The sequence below is a fragment of the Schistocerca nitens genome, chromosome 1 (genome assembly GCF_023898315.1).
Source record: "Schistocerca nitens isolate TAMUIC-IGC-003100 chromosome 1, iqSchNite1.1, whole genome shotgun sequence".
In the NCBI taxonomy this organism is placed as follows: domain Eukaryota; kingdom Metazoa; phylum Arthropoda; class Insecta; order Orthoptera; family Acrididae; genus Schistocerca; species Schistocerca nitens.
In genome coordinates, this window is record NC_064614.1 from 888189252 (window position 1) to 888207635 (window position 18384).

Consider the following 18384-nt stretch of genomic DNA (forward strand, 5'->3'; position numbering starts at 1 on the left):
GAACTGGACAGGGGCTAGATGTGCAGTTCATGCGGGTTTACATCACTCCAGTAACACATATTCTGTTTATTTACTGAACCACATAACTCGAAATGAGCTTCATCTGGCATCAGGATGGCATGCAACATTTGTGGATTTTGGCAAAGGAGGTCGCACATGGTTAAGCAGATTGTTTCACTTGAAGCCCAATTGCGAGGCCTAATTTAGTGAACAATCTGCAGCTTTTGTGGGTGAAAATGGAGATCTTCGTGCAATATTCTCCTGAATGATCGATCAGACACATGCACAGTTTGCGCATGACGACAAGCAGATCTTTTTGGGCTATGCAATAGTGCAGCACTAACGTTTTCCACAGCTTCTGGTGTCCACATAGTTCTTTCACTTCTTCCCAGTTTGCCATTGGAAACAGAACCTGTTGTTGGAAATGCACGTACCCACTTCATGATGGTCTATCCGTCTGGAACTTTCCCATGACGTCCCAAGTTGAAATGTTGCCGAAATAGGCGCTGGGTAGCAATAACAGAGTCGTTATTTTTGAAATAACTTTCAACAGCAAAGGCACAATGCTGTGCACTCCACCGTTCCGTATCGCTATCACACTCGAAATGGCAGCTCATTAGTACACGAATGCAGCACGAGTTGGCGAGCATTCCTGCAGTACGTCATTGTACTATGCAAGGCCAATTACAATATGAACGCTGCCACACCCTGTATATCATTTCACAGTCTTCCGTTACTCGACTGAAATTAGTCTTTCAAAAAAAGTTAAAAAATTGTTACAACAAATAAGAAAAAAATGTTATAAATAAAGATGTTTATGGCACTGTTTAAACAGACTTCAGAAATTGTGTCAAAGTGTTTCTCATTAAGTACCTACAATGAAAACAAAATATAAATGTAGTAATTAGGTACCTCAACAGTTTTCCATGGAGCAGGTGGTTTTTGGCAAGCTAGGAGCTATCTTTGGGGCTGAAACTAGAGTGGGCAAGGCTTGATTCAGCAGTATATCTTTCAGTTGCAGTCACATCTCCATATACTGACTGATGTGTGTGCTTCTTCAGTGAAATTATCTAGAAGATTGCAATAGAATATGTTGACATTTTCTATTATTCTTTCCATATCAAGGTCACTTTGAGATTTCATTGTCTTTGGGTGTAAACAGAAAATCTTAAAAAGATGCATTTTTTTCTTCAGAAAATTGTTCTCCCAACTACTGAATTAGGGAATCAAAATACCAATTAAGAAGACATTTCCTGTAGTACTCAATGACACAAACTGATGGGTGGTTCAAGCGATGCATTTGTTGTGCAATAACCTGTGGTTGTCGAATGCCAGTGATATCTATTCAAAGTACACCAAAGTCACTTTCAGCACTGCTCATGATCATTTCAGATTCGGTTTCTGCATTTCCTCTGTCATCCATTAACATTTCATAATTTCTTGAATGTGTTCCGAATATTGTACTGAGTTTGGATGAATATTTAGCTCCGACTTTTAACATAATAATGGATGTTGGAGAAACAAGTTTGCAGTAAGTTTCTGAGCTTTGTGTCTAGTTTCATGATCTATTTTACAGAATATCAGTAAACAGTGTACGTTATTTGAAATTATTAAGAAATATTCAGTTTTGCCATAGTAAATTAATTTTCACATCATTATTACAAAATCTTACTCACTATCGCCTGCATTTTCATAAAAGCGACTGTCTTGCAGGTACACGGATTTTTTAAGAACATTGTTCATTAACATCGAAAAGGGTTTCTCTTTCATCTGTTAACATTGATGCAAACCATACGTATTTGATCATGTTTGAAAAAGCGGATGCCCTGAATCGATGCAAAAATAATGAGAGTAGTTTTATGGAATCATCCCAGGACATGATTGTTCTGTTGGTCTTCAACAAATCAGGAGCATTCTGAATTTTCTTCATTAAAATTTTAACCTGTCGGCAAAAATATATCTCACAAGGCTGGCAAAGCGGAGTGCACTTTGGTGGGATAACTTTTACACTGCAGGCGCACAGTTTCCTCTCATCCACGAAGCTATGATCATATACGGTCAGATCATCCCCACATATCAGTGATATATAGAACTTTTTCCTGTCCCACGTACGGAAGAATCACAGATTTTAAAAAGGCTTTGTACACCAGCTTCGTGAACTTCTCTGATTTTGTGCAGGACACAATTACGTTTTTAAATTTGAGGGTTAATTCATCCACTCATTTCTGAACATTAGGGCCAAATTTTCCCATTGGTTCCTGCATACATAAAAAAAAAAACTTACAGGAGCACTTTTCGTGATGCAGCTGGAGTGACTTACCGTGTTTAAATCTTTTTCTCTCCAAGAGGAATCTATTGTATGTTGATTGGTATTGACAGCCCTTTAGATTGGTGTTGATAATGCAGTCAAGGTTAATATTACCATGAAGTATTTTTGTTTGTGTGTGGAATTCTTCTGTAGCTGCTAATACTTTTTCCATCATTGCACATTCTTTGGAACTGATGAACTCCATAATCTTCTTTTGCCTGATTTTATGCTTTTGTTTAAGTTGTTCGCCCCGAGCCGAGCTGGCCACAAAATTAAAGGTATCTGATAGAAGTGGAACAGCAATTTTCATCAGCCACTGCTGTAAAGTTCTGGTTGTCACCTGCTCGCAGAAGAAATTATATTATTTTCAGAAGCCAGTCTCTTTCTTACAAGGTAAATGTAAATGTTGTATGACTAGGGCCTCCCGTCAGGTAGACCGTTCTTCAGATGCAAGTCTTTTGATTTGATGCCACTTCGATGACTTGTGCGTCGATGGGGATGAAATGATGATGATTAGGACAACACAACACCCAGTCCCAGAGCGTAGAAAATCTCCAACCCAGCCAGGAATCGAACCCGGGCCCTTAGGATTGACATTGTCATGCTGACCACTCTGCTACCGGGGGCGGACTATTACAAGGTATATGGCACATATTTTGATATGATTTACCTGTTCCAAATTCTGTCTTGCTTTGATGAACTGTTCACACCTCTCATGATCAATAGTTTTCCATTCATCACGACGAGTTCCACCTCATTTCACATCCTCTTTCCATTGATAAAGCATTGATTTATGGTTTAATTGAGAGACACCGTGGGATTGCAAACTCTTTAGGCTCAATTTCAGATGAGCTACTGCAAGAGCGATTGCTCGTTTTTTATAGGATGGAGGTACATAATCCGCTGGTTCATGTGCGAATTTGTTGGTGATGAAATTGCCATCTCCCTCTACTCCCATGTACTGCAAAGTAAATAGGTTTATATTATGTTGATTCATCTGCAAGAAAGAGAACATCCCACAAAAGTGAAACTTACTGCCTCATATTTGTGCACTCAGTCTTCTTCAGTGATGCTTATTAATTCATCACCATCGATGATATGTCTCTCGGCCAATAGGTCTTGTATTGCGATACATATCTCATTGCCAATTGCAATTGAATTAGCAGAGATCGTCCTGGGCAGTGTATTTGTTAGAAGACTTAAATCATGAAGTAACTTTTTGGCATATTTGGTAGCATTAGTGATTTCCCCTCTCTGTTGTTCATTCAACTCCTCTACCTCTGATGTCTGGCTGCACTTCTGTAGGCACACTTGGGTCGTCCATTTCACTGTATTCTTCAACCATGCACAGCACCAATAACATGTTGTGAGCAACGGATGTTGAAGACAAATGCAAACTAGCAGTTTAGGAGCTAGGTCACAGCCATTTTTTTGAGTATGGCGATATATGTTCATAATACACAGAGGACTGTCTGCGAACTCTGTGTATTATGATATTATATCGCCTTAGCCAAATAAAAAGCTGTGACCAGGGTGATACACTGTCACAATACACAGAGTTTCTACGGGATGACCGTATGGACAGTCCGCTTTCTATTTGACGGAGCCTACACAATTTAAACTTGTTAATAATTTCACGCATTTTACACTGTTTGTTGATATTCTGTAAAATGAAATGGAAAAATGTCAGACTATTCTGATTTAAAAAAAAAGTAAAAACCCAGAAAGGACCCAAACACGGTACCTCCAGCATGGCAGCTGTCTGCCTTATCTCTGCACCACGTTCACTTGGTTGGAGGAGGTGGAGGAGGTGGTTAGTGTTTAACGTCCCGTTGACAACGAGGTCATTAGAGACGGAGCGCAAGCTCGGGTTAGGGAAGGATTGGGAAGGAAATCGGCCGTGCCCTTTCAAAGGAACCATCCCGGCATTTGCCTGAAACGATTTAGGGAAATCACGGAAAACCTAAATCAGGATAGCCGGAGACGTGATTGAACCGTCGTCCTCCTGAATGCGAGTCCAGTGTGCTAACCACTGCGCCACCTCGCTCGGTTCACTTGGTTGGAATATGGCTAACGTCATGCATATTACAGTGTGCAGTGAACTTCAGAATCAATTTTCTCAAAAATCAAGGCCCTTCACTAACAAAGCAGATAGCCTCATACTCAGGGCATGTCCCTCTACAACATATCTGAGACCCATCAACATCCGTTATTTACACTTCTGATGGTTCCCTTGTTAGTTTTGTTTTAACAAAATTACTTGACATTTCTTCTGCACGTTTACACCTTTCTGAATTCATATACTTTTTTGCAGATTCTTGAAACTTTATGAAATTGGTGAATGGGTGGTGAATGGACAGCTCATGAATCTGCCATGGTGTCTGCCAGAGATTGATTACATCTGGCCGGAAGAGCACACACAACTTGCATAGCACACTTTTGGCAGTATAGAATAAACCAACTGTGGATATAATGACAGCCAGTCCAATCTAAATGTTCTCTTTATGCCACCTACACAATTCTTGAAATTACAATTTGTCGCATGTTGCCACGGGTTCAATAAATAGGGAATCATCATTCAGTTATTTCATCATCTGAAATCGGAAATATTGACAAGGAGACTCCTGTTCATTTCATCAGAGTACTTGAAGCCAGCAGAGTTGCTGGCTAGGTCTATATTTTCTCCAACAGTACAATTAGTCGGATTTTTAATAGTGATATTTGAGTTTTAATCACAATTTGTTTGTAATATTACAGCAGAAGTAGATTATTCATTTTTTGTTTTTATTTTATCTATGTTTACATCTACATAGATACTCCTCAAGTCACAGCATAGTGTTGGGCAGAGACCACTACTAGTCATTTCCTTTCTAGTTCCACTCACAAATAAAGTGAGGGAAAAATGACTGACCTTATGGCTCCGTATGAACCCTAATTTCTCTTATCTTACCTTCATGCTCCTTACACAAAGTGGATGTTGGCAGCAGTAGAGTTGTTGTGCAGTCAGCTTCCAGTGCCAGTTCTCTAAATTTTCTCAATAGTGATCATAAAAAAAGTCTTCTTCCCTCCACAGATTCCTATTTGAACTCCCAAAGCATCTTTGTAATACTTGTGTGCTGTTTGAACCTACCGGTGACAAATCCAGCAGCTTTCCCATGAATTGCTTTGATGTCTTCCTTGAAATCGACCTGCTGTGGATTCCAAACACTCGAGCAGTATTCAAGAATGGGTTCCACTAGTGTCATATATGAAGTATCCTTTGTGGATGAACCAAACACTTAGTTAAAATTCTTGTAGTAAACTGATGTCGACTATTCATATTCCCTGCTACATCCCTTGCATGCTCGTTCCATTTCATATTGCTCTGCAGCATTATGTCCAGGTATTTAAATGATGTGACTGTCTCAAGCAGCATACTACTAATGCAGTGTTTGAACATTTGTTTTTTTTTCTACTCATCTGCATTAACTTAGATTTTTCTGCATTTAAGCGCTAGCTGCAGCTCTTCACATCAACTAGAAATTTTGCCTATCATGTTATATCCTCCTATAGTCAATCAATGATGACATCTTCCTGTACACTACAATATCATCAGCAAACAGCCGCAGATTGCTGCTCACCCTGTCCGCCGGCCCATTTATTTATGCTCTGGTGAACACTTGCTATCGAGGATAATCTACAGGGTTCTATTATTAAGAAGTCTTCGAGTCACTCACTTACTTGGGATGCTATTGCACATGCTTGTACCTTCATTAACAGTGTGCAGTGGGGCACCATGTCAGATGCTTTTCAGAAATCTGGCCTGTTGCCCATCAACCATAGTTCGAAGTATATCGTGAGAAAGGGGAAAGCTGAGTTTCGCATGAGTGATGCTTTCTAAAACCGTGCTGGTTCATGGACATTATTGTATTCGAACTGACAATATGTTCAAGAATTCTGCAGCAAACAAATGTTAAGATGTTGGTCTGTAATTTTGTGGGTACATTCTTTTACGCTCCTGACATATGGGAGTCACTTGTGCTCCTTGGCAGTCACTTGGGACTTCTGCTGGGTGAGAGATTCATGATAAATACAATCTAAATAAGAGGCCAGTGCTGTATTCTTAGTAAAACCAAATTGGAATTCCATCCAGAACTGGTGGCTTATTTGTTTTTAACTATTTCAGTCGTTTCAGTAGGCCAGGGATACCTGTTACCATGTATTCCATATGGGAGTCTGTGTGACGGTCAAATGACAGTTTGTATGATTCTCCTGTGAGCACAATTTCATAAGTGCTAAAATCTTTTACTGCCACATCATAATGGTTAAAAAGTGACTGGGTAAAAGCCTTAGACCCACTTAGCAATTTTACATAGGACCAGAATTTTCTTGGGTGCATGGCCAGATCTTTTGCTTAAGGCAGAGGTAGTTGTTATAAGCTTTGCACATAGATCAGTTCACAGATGCATGAATTTCTTCTAACCTTTGCCACCTGTCATAATTTGTGCATTCTCTTCTGGTCCGACAGTGCAACAGCCTTTGCTTCCTCAGCATTTTCTGAATTTCATTATTAAACCATGGCAGGTGTTTTCCATCCTTAATCCATTTACTAGGCACATACTTCTCCAGAACACAATTTACAATCTGCTTAAACTTTACCCATAATTCCTCTACATCAGTCATACTGGAATTAAAAGATGTCAATTCATCATCTATGTGAGATGCTAACAACTGCATATCTGCTCTTTCCATCAGAAATACTTTCCTAGCCTTCTTCACTGATTTATTAACTTCAGTAACCATAGTCACTGTGATTATCGTTATCATTAATCCTTGTCTCTGTACCGACACTGTTAATAAGGTGAGGTCTGTCTGTATCTACAGGGTCCAAAATATTTCCACTGCTCGTGGACTGTTGAACTAACTGGTCAAGACAGTTTTAGGAAAACGTGTTTATGAAATACAAAATGCCTGTGAATATCTGTCATTTTTTCACTCTCACTAGCTTTTAAATTCCTCAGTGCACAGAATTATAAGTATACCACATTTGTGTGCCAATTTACGCTTATGACTCACTGTTGATTTGGAAAAATTGAACAACACGGTGTGATGTGCCAATCAGCTGGGTTTTGTGCAAGTGTGTTATAGACACATTTGTGCTCAAATGAGGTGCTTGTTTGCAGTAGTGATTGTGAAATTAATTAAATGAAGACTTGTACAACAATGAAGGATGGAAAACACCTGACATGGTTTAATAATGAAATTCAGAAAATGCTGAGGAAGCAAAGGCTGTTGCACTGTCGGACCAAAAGAGAATGCACAAATTATGACAGGTGGCAAAGGTTAGAAGAAATTCATGCATCTGTGAAATGATCTATGTGCAAAGCTTATAACAACTACCTCTGCCTTAAGCAAAAGATCTGGCCATGCACCCAAGAAAATTCTGGTCCTATGTAAAAACACAGTGTATTATTTGAAATATAACATGATGTGTTGCTATGTTATCCCTGACAGGTCCTGACAGTTGTTAAGCATTATTGAATTTTGAAGGAGTAAGCTTTTGCTGGGTATGTTTTGTTGTGCAAGTGTTTTGTTATACTGATAGGCATATGAGGTTTATGATGATATGAGCAGCTAGTAAGGTGGGAACTTGGAGGTTGCCTTTTTTGTCCTCAGGGAAGACGCCATTACCAAAGACAGAACTCTCACCATGGATATCCTCCTTAATGTGATGGCATATACATGCAGTAGTTTTGTCACTCAGTCAGTCAGTCAGTCAGTTAGCAGCTTTGTTGTTTTATTACAGCCTGTAAGTGGTGCCCAGAGTTTGTTGTAATCTTTCTTTCCTTTTGAGCTACACATTGTTCACAAATACTAAAATCCCGCATACATTGGTTATACATTATAAATTTATACATTTTTCGTCATAAAGACACTGTACTGTATTTAATTTTGCAAAGATTATGTTAAGATTCTACTTCATTTTTATACGTGTTTAAAGTGGCACAATAGTTGACTCTTCTTAATATTTGCAAGAACAACAATGCATGTGTGTCTAGGAAAAACACAGCATTGTTGCTCAAGAATGTATTATTAGACGTTGAGAATAAAGTGATGATTTATTGTCACTGTTGCATCACTTGCTGTTGTTAACTTGTATCATATACGAAAATTAAAACAAAAATATCGATATTTTTTACTAATGTACCAAATGTAATATCCTAATATCCATCTGTGAAATATCGATATTCGTATGTTCATTTTTTTAGATGTTTTTGAAACTAATGAAATATAGCAAAGTGTACACTTCGGTTGTTTTATCAAATGTTGAAAGCTTTTCTGGCTACAAGCATGTGTTGCCCAAAAACTGATGTTTCCTCATTGTCCTCATTGAGAATTTGTGCATGTTGACCGTCTCACATTACAGCAGCTCTAAGTTGGGTGCACAACAATATTTGCACATCTTCAAACAGTGTTATTTCTTAGTGGACAACATAGTAATTTTGAATTATCATTTTATAATTGGACTTTCAACTTCTTATAAAGTTTACATTTCTGTAGCTCATTTTATAATTCACATTGTGTATGTTTTATGTAATACCGATGTTATTTTACAACTATTTTCAATTCATTTTTGTAATAATTTTCCAGATATTTTAAATCATAAAAATCTGGGCCCTGTGGTTATAGCTCCGCTTTCACATTTATTGTATAGGGGGGAGCTTGCCCCCAATGCGCCACTGCCGCTGCCTCCTCCCCTGAGGGCACCCCTGATGCAGAGTGCTGATATGCAATATTTTGTGGATGATTGTTACTTCAGCTTGTCTTACTGTGTTAGTCACATATGTGTTAGAAGTTTTTTTTCATAGTCGGGCAGCTTGTTTTATTTATTTACTAGCTGACAAACCTGGTACTGCCTGGGTATTCATTTTGCTAATTTTCTGTTAGAAATGAAAACAAAAAATGAACTGTTTGTAGTGTAATATTAAAAAAAATCTTTTTCCTATCATTGTCAAAGGTGTCAGGCGTTGGGTATAGCAGCTTTGTATGCACGTGTATGGATTAGATTCAAGGATATTTTTGTACTGTCACTTTTACAACATTAAAATCACAAGCCACTATTTCATTATTGGAGTGTATCATTTTAAATACAATAGAATATATATATCAGACATTTTGTGTCTTCTGTAGAATCTACCTAAACCCATTTTATTTGTATTACACCATACATAAGAAAACCTCTTGAATTTGCTACCTATCTACATATGTACAATTTTTGCTTTTTGTGTGTGTTCACTGACCGAAAAGGAAGGATTTTCTACAAGCAAGAGTTTTATTGTGTGCTTAAATTTCTGTTTCAGGTTTATATTTTAAAATGTGAAATGGTAAACAGTTGTAAAGTTTTAATGCTATATAACAGTACTTCTTTCATTTTTATGTATGTTGTGGTATTCTTAGCTTCATGCTGTTTCTGGTAGCATAATTATTATTATATTAAAATTTTTTAAATATGACCTACAGCTGTCTGTTCTTCTCGCATTAACCATTTGTCTGACAGTTACTTCTTACAGTTTGAAGATTTTAATTTCATTACATTACTGACCCCATATTTCTATTCCATACGCCACAATAGCATTAATATGATAAATACACCATTTGCATAGTAGCATATGCTACTAATGGTTCAATGTTTCGGAGAACAATTATGGCTTAACTTAGCTTTCTTGTTATGGCAGCAATGTGGTCTTTCCACAGTTAACAGTTCTCTGTGATGAGCTGTGAGAACTTTGTGTTTTGAGCTACATTTATATCCACTGCTTTTGTGAGCATTCCTCTGTTCTTCAACTGTGTTGTTGTTCCTGAATAGTAGTGTTTTAGTTTGGTTACAAGCCACTGTGAGATAGACTCAAATATCATTTTGCCTTTTGTTATGGTATCTTGTACATTTGTGCCAGTGGTTATGCTGGTGGTATTACCTGCAAAAAGAATAATTTTGCTTTCAGTGTAAAGAGGTAAATGATTTATATATATACCAGGAACAAAAAAGCTCTTAATATGCTACCCTATGGTACACTGTGACTTATTTGTTGACATCCTGACAAACATATAAATATATAAATTAATCTGAATCCATTTAAAAATGATTACATGTTCTCTTTCAGGATGGTGATACAGCATTACTGAGGGCAGTTCGAATAAGAAATGCAGAAATTACACAGTTACTATTGGACAAGAAAGCAAAAGTTTCTGCTGCTGATAAAAAAGGAGACACCGCACTTCATATTGCTATGCGTGCACGTTCAAAGGTGAATTTTTATAGGATTTTATGAATGAAGAGTTTTCTTGTGAGTATAAGAAATGAACAGAACTGGCCAAATTTCACCTTTACATGTAATAATGATTTTGTCATAGGGCATAGTGGAAATTCTGCTGCGTAATCCAAAGAACAGCCAACTCCTATACTGCCCAAATAAAGCAGGTGAAACACCATACAATATTGATATGAATCATCAAAAAACAATCCTAGGACAGATATTTGGGGCTCGTAAGTATTGTTAACTGTAAATTACATTTCTACACTAATGTATTCTCATATTGTGGAATTTGATCAGTGTGATTTACTACACTTAAGTATTCTGAAAAGCTGTTACAATCTTATTTTTCATAATTATTTAATTTATAGGATCATAGCCAAGAAATTAGGTTTTGTAAAAAGACAAAAATTAACTAATCATTTTTAGCCAGAACATTGGAATGATCCTTTGTAGTTTCTTATGTGTTTGTTGTAAATGTGCAATTGGTATAATTTTAACTCGTCGTGTGATTGCCTTCATTGTGCACCATTCAAAACTGAAATATTGTTTGAAGTAGAAGAAAAGAGCAGAAGGGAAGGGGAATCCAGTCAGTCATTGAAGTTTTGTTGCGTAAAATTGACGGTAGAGTTTGTTTTCGTTGGCCTTGAAAATTTTGCCAAACAGATTTATGAGAGGATCGGAATTTTTCATATTGTTATGGTTTGCAATAAAAAATTGACACTTACTGACTATCTTTGTTAGTGTATGTATCTTTTGACTGTATACTGAAAGTTGAAGTAACTGCGGGAGACAGGGGCGATTCTAGAAGTCGGTCAAGGGTGGGGGCTAATGGGGGGGGGGGGGGGGGGTTGGGGGGAATGGCATATGGCTTAACAAAATGAGAGTTGGGGTCCTCTACCGACAAACTGGTAAAATTTGGTGTTGTTTAAAGTAGTTTTTGGTAACTGTTTTGGAGATCAGGGTAAAAAATGTGATTGAATCTGTCGGAGTAATATATTCGCTGATTTCTGAAGTCATTTTATCCAGTGTAATATGATACTCCATTGGAGGGGGGGGGGGCTAGAGCCCTCATAGCCCTCCCCTTGCCACCCCTGGTGGGAGACACAGGTTCTGTAACCTTTGTCGTCAAGTGCCCTCAGTGTTTGGTAAGGAAGTTCTGCTCTTAAACCAAGTATCACTCAATTCAAGATTTTGAAGCAGGTATGGTACCCCTTACTCAGTGGGATGTAGTGTCCTGAGAGTGAATTTTATACCATATTTTCAATCTTATGTACCATGGTAATGTCTTGGACGTATAATTCTGAGAACCACATGCTTTTCAGAATAAACTGGATGAATCACTCTAATCGTATCTAGTGTTTGTAATACCTTCCTTAAGTGTCCCTGTTTTTACCACTGCCAATGGTCATCAGAATAAACTTACCAAGAAAAAATAACAAAAACTAAAGATGAGTTGTAAACTGGCAGAAGCAGAAACATCAGCACCAAAGCCATTCCTAATACAGAAAGGATTGGTAGGACAGAGAAAAAGTGCTGTTGTATACAGTTTACTGTGGTACAGTGACAGTTCCGTGATGAGTACTACGCAGTGTCAGAATTTGTAGTGTCGTTAGTTAATTCATGATAACTGTTGTTGTTGTTGTTGAGTATAGTTTCAAGTGAGGGATTCTATAATCATTTTCCAAACACACACAGCTGTTCACAGATGCAATGAAAATATCAGCAAAGGAAGAAAAGGGTTATCGTATCAATTCAGGAATTACTGGATGTTTTCTACAAGACAATGTATTTGTTTTGGGAAATGTTCCTAACATCCCTATACAAGAAATAGCACTTAGATTCAGGATATCTGTATTCTTCTGTAAATGTTTATCATGTATGGGAAACAGAAATTCACAACAAAAAGGGCTTAGCTGGCACTTTTATGCAAACTGCAGAAGTTTTGTGGCATTTTTGTTATAGAATCACTTGACATGACACCAACTGTCTAACTGGTGCAATCAGAAGCAGAATTCATTAAAAAAGTTTCACATACTTTATCCACAAATACCACCATTTGGCCATACATATCAAAGGGGAATAGAAACATAAAGACCAAGCAATTGTAGGAACTGTTTCTTTCCTATATTCTGTCCTAACTAGGAAGCTGTGATTGTACAATTCATAGTCAGTGCACTTACTAAATTTATTTTTTACTTCATCATTGTACTGAAGTTATCAGTTGAAATCTGTAACAATCATTTTTTTCTTTGTGGATATGACGAAGGGTTTTAAAAATTTCCAAACTGTTGTGTGTGTAATTTTATTATATCAAAAATGTTCAGTGTTTACAAGATTCAGATGCTTTCTAATGCACCCCTTCTTCATTTATTCATACTGAAGTCATCTTTGTGTACAGAAATTGTTAATATGTGGTTGTGTTTGGTGACTATGACACCTTTATTAATTTTGCCACCTGGATGAAGTTAAGCCACTAAATTCGCATTAGGGAGAAACAGATTTAAGATTCCCTGTTTGACCATTCTGATTGTGGTTTTCTGTGAATTCATTATGATGAATATAGGAACGGTTTCTTTGGAAAGGACACAACTGGTTTTTTTTTTTTTCTTTATTCTTGTCATCCTCAACATTGGCATGACTTTAAACCTAATTCTTTCTTGACTCTTTCTTTAGCTGCAAGGTATGGTGGATAAAGGATAATGGTATAGAAAGGATGAAACTGATAAGAGCAAACTGATGGACTGGTTATGTCATCATCAATAAAATGAAAGCTATTGTACTTTGAAACAAAACATTCCTGTATTTGTTTATTATCCACACATTTTTTATGTTTTAATTGGAGTCAAGAGTTTGTCTACCACAGAAGTAAATGTTGAAAGATGTTTATGCATTTTAAGATTCAGTTTAAAAACATAATTGTTTTGCAGGCCGCTTGAACACTAATGAGGACAATGAAAACATGCTAGGCTACGATTTATATAGCAGTGCCCTGGCTGATATACTGAGTGAACCTTCACTTTCAATGCCAATAACTGTTGGTCTTTATGCTAAATGGGGAAGTGGAAAATCCTTCCTCCTCAACAAGCTCAGAGGTATGTAATATTATGAGAAATCATATGGGAATATTCAGAAATTGTTAACTGGTTTGCAGTTGCATGAAATACTACCACTTCGAAAGTACAAATGAAATCAGAGGTCACGAGCAAAATCTGGTGCACCATCTAAATAAATGCAGCTGCTAACACCTTAAAGTAAGTGCAAAATACACAACTAAAACCAAACACAGCAACTATGTATCGCTCCCCCCAGCAGTCATTGCAATTCGTTCACTGGTGTAGTCTTTCATTCCTTCCCCATAACTGCAAGTGGAAGTCTGTAGGTTTGATGTTATTTCTCTAGTTTAAGACCCAACAATTCTGGGTCATAACATCCATCAGTACAGTATTATATATTTTATAACCTTGCCAGCTGCTATTCTGTATGACACTTTGTGATGTCTCTGGTTTTGAGTGGGCCAGGCTAGAAACTAGTGTGGCCCCTAGCTGTGTGAGATTTCAATAACCAACACAAAAACCCATTTCTGTACACAGCATGAATGATTTTGATGTAACTTTCGCTTCATCTCCATTGTCACTCTAACATATGGCCTGTATCTTATATGCTGATGCCTTATGTAGTTTCTGATTTCCAGTGGATTAAGATCACAACCAATGACTTCTAGTTGTTCTTAGGCTGTAATTGAGGACCACATACCAGACATGCATAGCACAATTAAACACGTAAGAGGTGTAAGCCTCATTCCATCAATTTAAACTCTCTTCTTTTAGTCAGTGTTACTTCATTTTGACTTTATGTAGAAACTACACAGAGATAGTTCCCAGTATCCAATGATAAATGGTTTTAGCTTTAAATTATGATGACTACAGCACTGCAAGAATGAATTTTTATGTCATATGTCAGTTGCTTTGTGCAGAACTTACGTAGCAAATACATAAAAGCTTAAACCAACACAAATTAAGTTTTTGAAGCCCTCACTGCTTCTTAACTGAGTTTAAGTTTGTAACCTGGTACAGTGCTATTTATGTAGTCCTTGTGTTATTCCACCACATTTGTAAACGAAGCTGATTGATTGTCCTTTATTTTTATTATTACTACCTTATGTTTAAAAATTAAGAAACGAAACTTTTTCACCCTGAAAGGTTTTTTTTTTCCATTTTGCACAATAGAAATGACTGGAACTGGGTTGAATGGTGCTGTAACTTGTTTTTTATCCCTTGATATTGTAGTTGAAAATTTGGTTTTCCAGTGTCTCAGTTAGAATTCACTTGATATCAGTTGAGGAAAGAAAAAAAAAGTGATTCTACATCCCAAAAAATGCTCAGGATATCTATATTGTTAGGTGATAAAGTAAAAATTTTTGATTGTTGTGTATTTGTCATTATCAACAATTTTTTTGGGTCCCTTATCAATTTCATTCTTATTGTCATTGTGACTGTTGCATTTCACTGTAATCTGTTTCTTTTCCTGTTTACCTTCCAATCTGTCACTTACAATTTATTTTTTGTTACTTTTATTTCCCTACAGAGGAAATGAAGAATTTTGCCCGGCAGTGGATTGATCCTGTATTCCAGTTTTCCTCTTTATTGTTGGCTGTTGTTGTGCACATTTTGCTAATGACTGGTGTTGTGGTTGGGTTGGTTTCTGGCCAATGGGTGGCTGGTGTCAGTACAGCTGCAGCTCTTCTCATCCTAATTTACACATTCCTTGTTGTTATATGGTATGGAAGCCAGAGGTAAGTGTGTGTCTTATATTTTATGATCCACAGAATGATTAAGTAAAGTGAAATATTTATCAAATGTACTGTTACTGTGGATTGTATTACATGTTGTTTCCATGTAAAGCCATAGTCATTCAAATATTTATGCAATTACTGTCATTGTTTTGAAGCCCAATACACTAATTCTCAGATTCTTTCATCTATCACTTTTCATTTCCCCTTTTTCTAGATATGACTGGTACTGGCCATACAACTTTAATGTGTCACTGACACGGAAGCTCAATACTTTGAAATTAATCTTGCAAGTCATGTTTTGTCATCCACCTGGTTCACACTGGAATGATGGAATAACTGCACAACCTATTAGGTGAGTGAACCTGTAAATGTAGAAAAACATTGCTTGTCTAGCATAAGTGATATTACAGTCTGTGATGTGGCAATAACAACAGATTGAAAAACAGCCTGTATCTTGTTTTTTTTTTTTTTTTTTTTTTTTTTTTTTTTTTTTTTTTTTTTGTGAGGTAAGAGTAGAAAACTAAAATGAATAAATAAAAGAAAGGGAGGACTAGGAGTAGTCACGTGAAGCCTAGGAGTGAAAAAAAAAAAAGTTAGGGTGACCTCTATGTCCCTTGGCTGTCTGTAACTCATTTGCCTTTATTTCCAACTCTGAGAGTTTGCATTTATTATGAAATGTCTGTGTTGCTGTTTGGATGTTCTTCCTATATCCAAAAAGAATTACTTCATGACCTATCACCTCAGTTTGGAAGAGTCATCATCATAGCCGTGTCAGTTCTGTTTTATAACAGTAGAACAACAGTTTCTAATTCACAATTTACTTGAGACATTGCTACTGGCTACTCACTGACAGTTGTCTGTCTACTTCATTTTTTTTTTTATTTGCTTTCAGATTCTATTTCACAGATCAGACCAGAGTTAGCAGTACAACTGGAGGTGAGAATTCTGTGGTGCAAATGCTTGGTTCTTTGTATGACTCAATAGAGAGGGATTATGGGGCATTTGCAACTCGTTTGTATAGGGCTTTCCGACCTAAAGCAGGTAGGTGGCATAGAACTAATTGTCATGTAGACTATGAAAACAATAATTTTCATTTGACTTTGTGTTTCTTTAGTTATTTCTATTGCTTCGTGTTTCCGTGACAGAACTGATTTTGTTTCAGTGAAGTCAACTTCTGCATGGCGTTGGCGGAAATTGTGCTGTTTGCCTTATGTAGTTATATTTGAATTTGCATTCCTTACTGTATTGGGAGAAGTCTCCATGCTGGCATTGTATCTTGTTGATGTTCTAGATAATGGGTAAGTTAAATAAGTTGGATGTCCATTGCTTTGTAGCATTATTGTAACTGATGTATTAAACTTCAAGGAAGCATACATACTACCTAGCATGCTCAGGGATATTTGCAAATTACTTATGTAAAAGAAACACTTTTGTTAAGTTACTTATTTAGCAGTGGTATACATTAGCAGTGTATTTGATACATTACCATTGTATGTATTTTCTTTTTGAAGTTTGTAAATGTACAACTGAAAGCATTCTGTCATGTTTGTGATAGGAAAAAGGACACTTTTGAAGGCACCATGGTAGTTGCACTAATGATAGCTTTGGGTGTTCTGCTCGCTTCTATAGTAGTGGCAAATTTATATACCTGGAGTCAGATGCTGCAGGCACTTCTATTTTCCCAGCGAAGGCACCTGCAGAGGACAATAGCTCGCCTTGATACTTTGAAATCTGAGGGATTCCTTCAGGCTCTTCGATCTGAAGTCAACCTCATGACTGAAATGGTAAGCTTGTGGAAGATGTATTGGATCTTAAAGTGTGCCAAATTGTATGTAAGTGAATATCTATAAACACTGATAATTGACAGTTTTTAGATGTTCTTTGTCTCTCTATTGTAGCTAATGTGGGAATAATACACAAATAAAAGTTGCTAATTATCCCAGTGTTCCATTTGTGGGCATTATCAACAGCAACTCTGCAACACCTGTGTGTGATGTCAGTGACTCATAAGGTAGAATAATGATTTATATGTGTAAAATTACACAGTCCAGTCACATTAATGTTACCACTGCCTGCCTGTGACATCAGTGTGTAGTACCCACATGCAGATGACAGGTGGAAACACTAGCAATGGAGGATATACAGCGTGTCGGGGGGAAATACGGAAAACGGTGCACTTGTTGTCCTAATGTGAAGCGGAAGGATTTATCTGATTGCCAAAAGACATGATCATTGGCTTTTGGGCCAAAGGTGGAAAGATTTCTGGAAGGCTAAGATTGTTAACTGTTTGCGTGTCTCCATGGTTAAAGTATACCATGCATGACAAAATGGCTCTATCCAAAACCAGTGCCAAAGCAGCTGTGTGCACCATGGACAATAGATGATGGGGATGAACAGTGGCTGCAGAGATGTGTACGGACAAATAGATGTAGAACTGTTGAGTAACTGGCCACCCAGATCAGCCAAGGGGCTACAAACAGTGTCTCCTCAATGACTGTTCAGTGAACATTGCTGCTTATGGGCCTTTGCAGCATGTGCCTGGTTCATGCACTCAAGTTGACTGCTGCTATGGTCGCAGGTTTGAATCCTGCCTGGGCATGGATGTGTGTGATGTCCTTAGGTTAGTTAGGTTCAAGGAGTTCTAAGTCTAGGGGACAGATTACCTCAGATGTTAAGTCCCATAGTGCTTAGAGCCATTTGAATTTTTGACTGCTGTTCATTGGTACCAAAGTCTGGAATTTGCATGCCAATTCCACAAGTGAACATTGAATGAGTGGCAACAGGTGGCCTTTTCAGATGAACTGCATATTATGCTTCATTGGAGAGATGGTGATTGGCAGGTAATGCGTGGAACATTTGACTGAAAACACCCTGCAACTGTTGTTGGAAGGGTCCAGGCTGGAGGATGGAATGTTAAGGTCTGGGGAATGCTTGGTGATCTCATCATTCTGGACGGCACAGTGGATCAGCACAAGCATGTGTCTGTTATT

The 18384-nt window shown here is 37.4% G+C and overlaps 1 protein-coding gene across 6 annotated transcripts in view; it reads left to right on the forward strand.

Annotated features, from left to right (window-relative positions):
* Window positions 1–18384, forward strand: part of LOC126264017 (kinase D-interacting substrate of 220 kDa) — a 403196-nt gene that overhangs the window by 328979 nt on the left and 55833 nt on the right. For all 6 annotated transcript variants that reach the window (XM_049960964.1, XM_049960963.1, XM_049960966.1 and 3 more), the window contains exons 9-16: window positions 10450–10593; window positions 10700–10832; window positions 13530–13694; window positions 15187–15394; window positions 15609–15746; window positions 16287–16435; window positions 16557–16692; window positions 16950–17178. In XM_049960964.1, coding sequence (XP_049816921.1) covers window positions 10450–10593; window positions 10700–10832; window positions 13530–13694; window positions 15187–15394; window positions 15609–15746; window positions 16287–16435; window positions 16557–16692; window positions 16950–17178 — 1302 coding nt within the window. The remainder of the gene's footprint in view (window positions 1–10449; window positions 10594–10699; window positions 10833–13529; window positions 13695–15186; window positions 15395–15608; window positions 15747–16286; window positions 16436–16556; window positions 16693–16949; window positions 17179–18384) is intronic.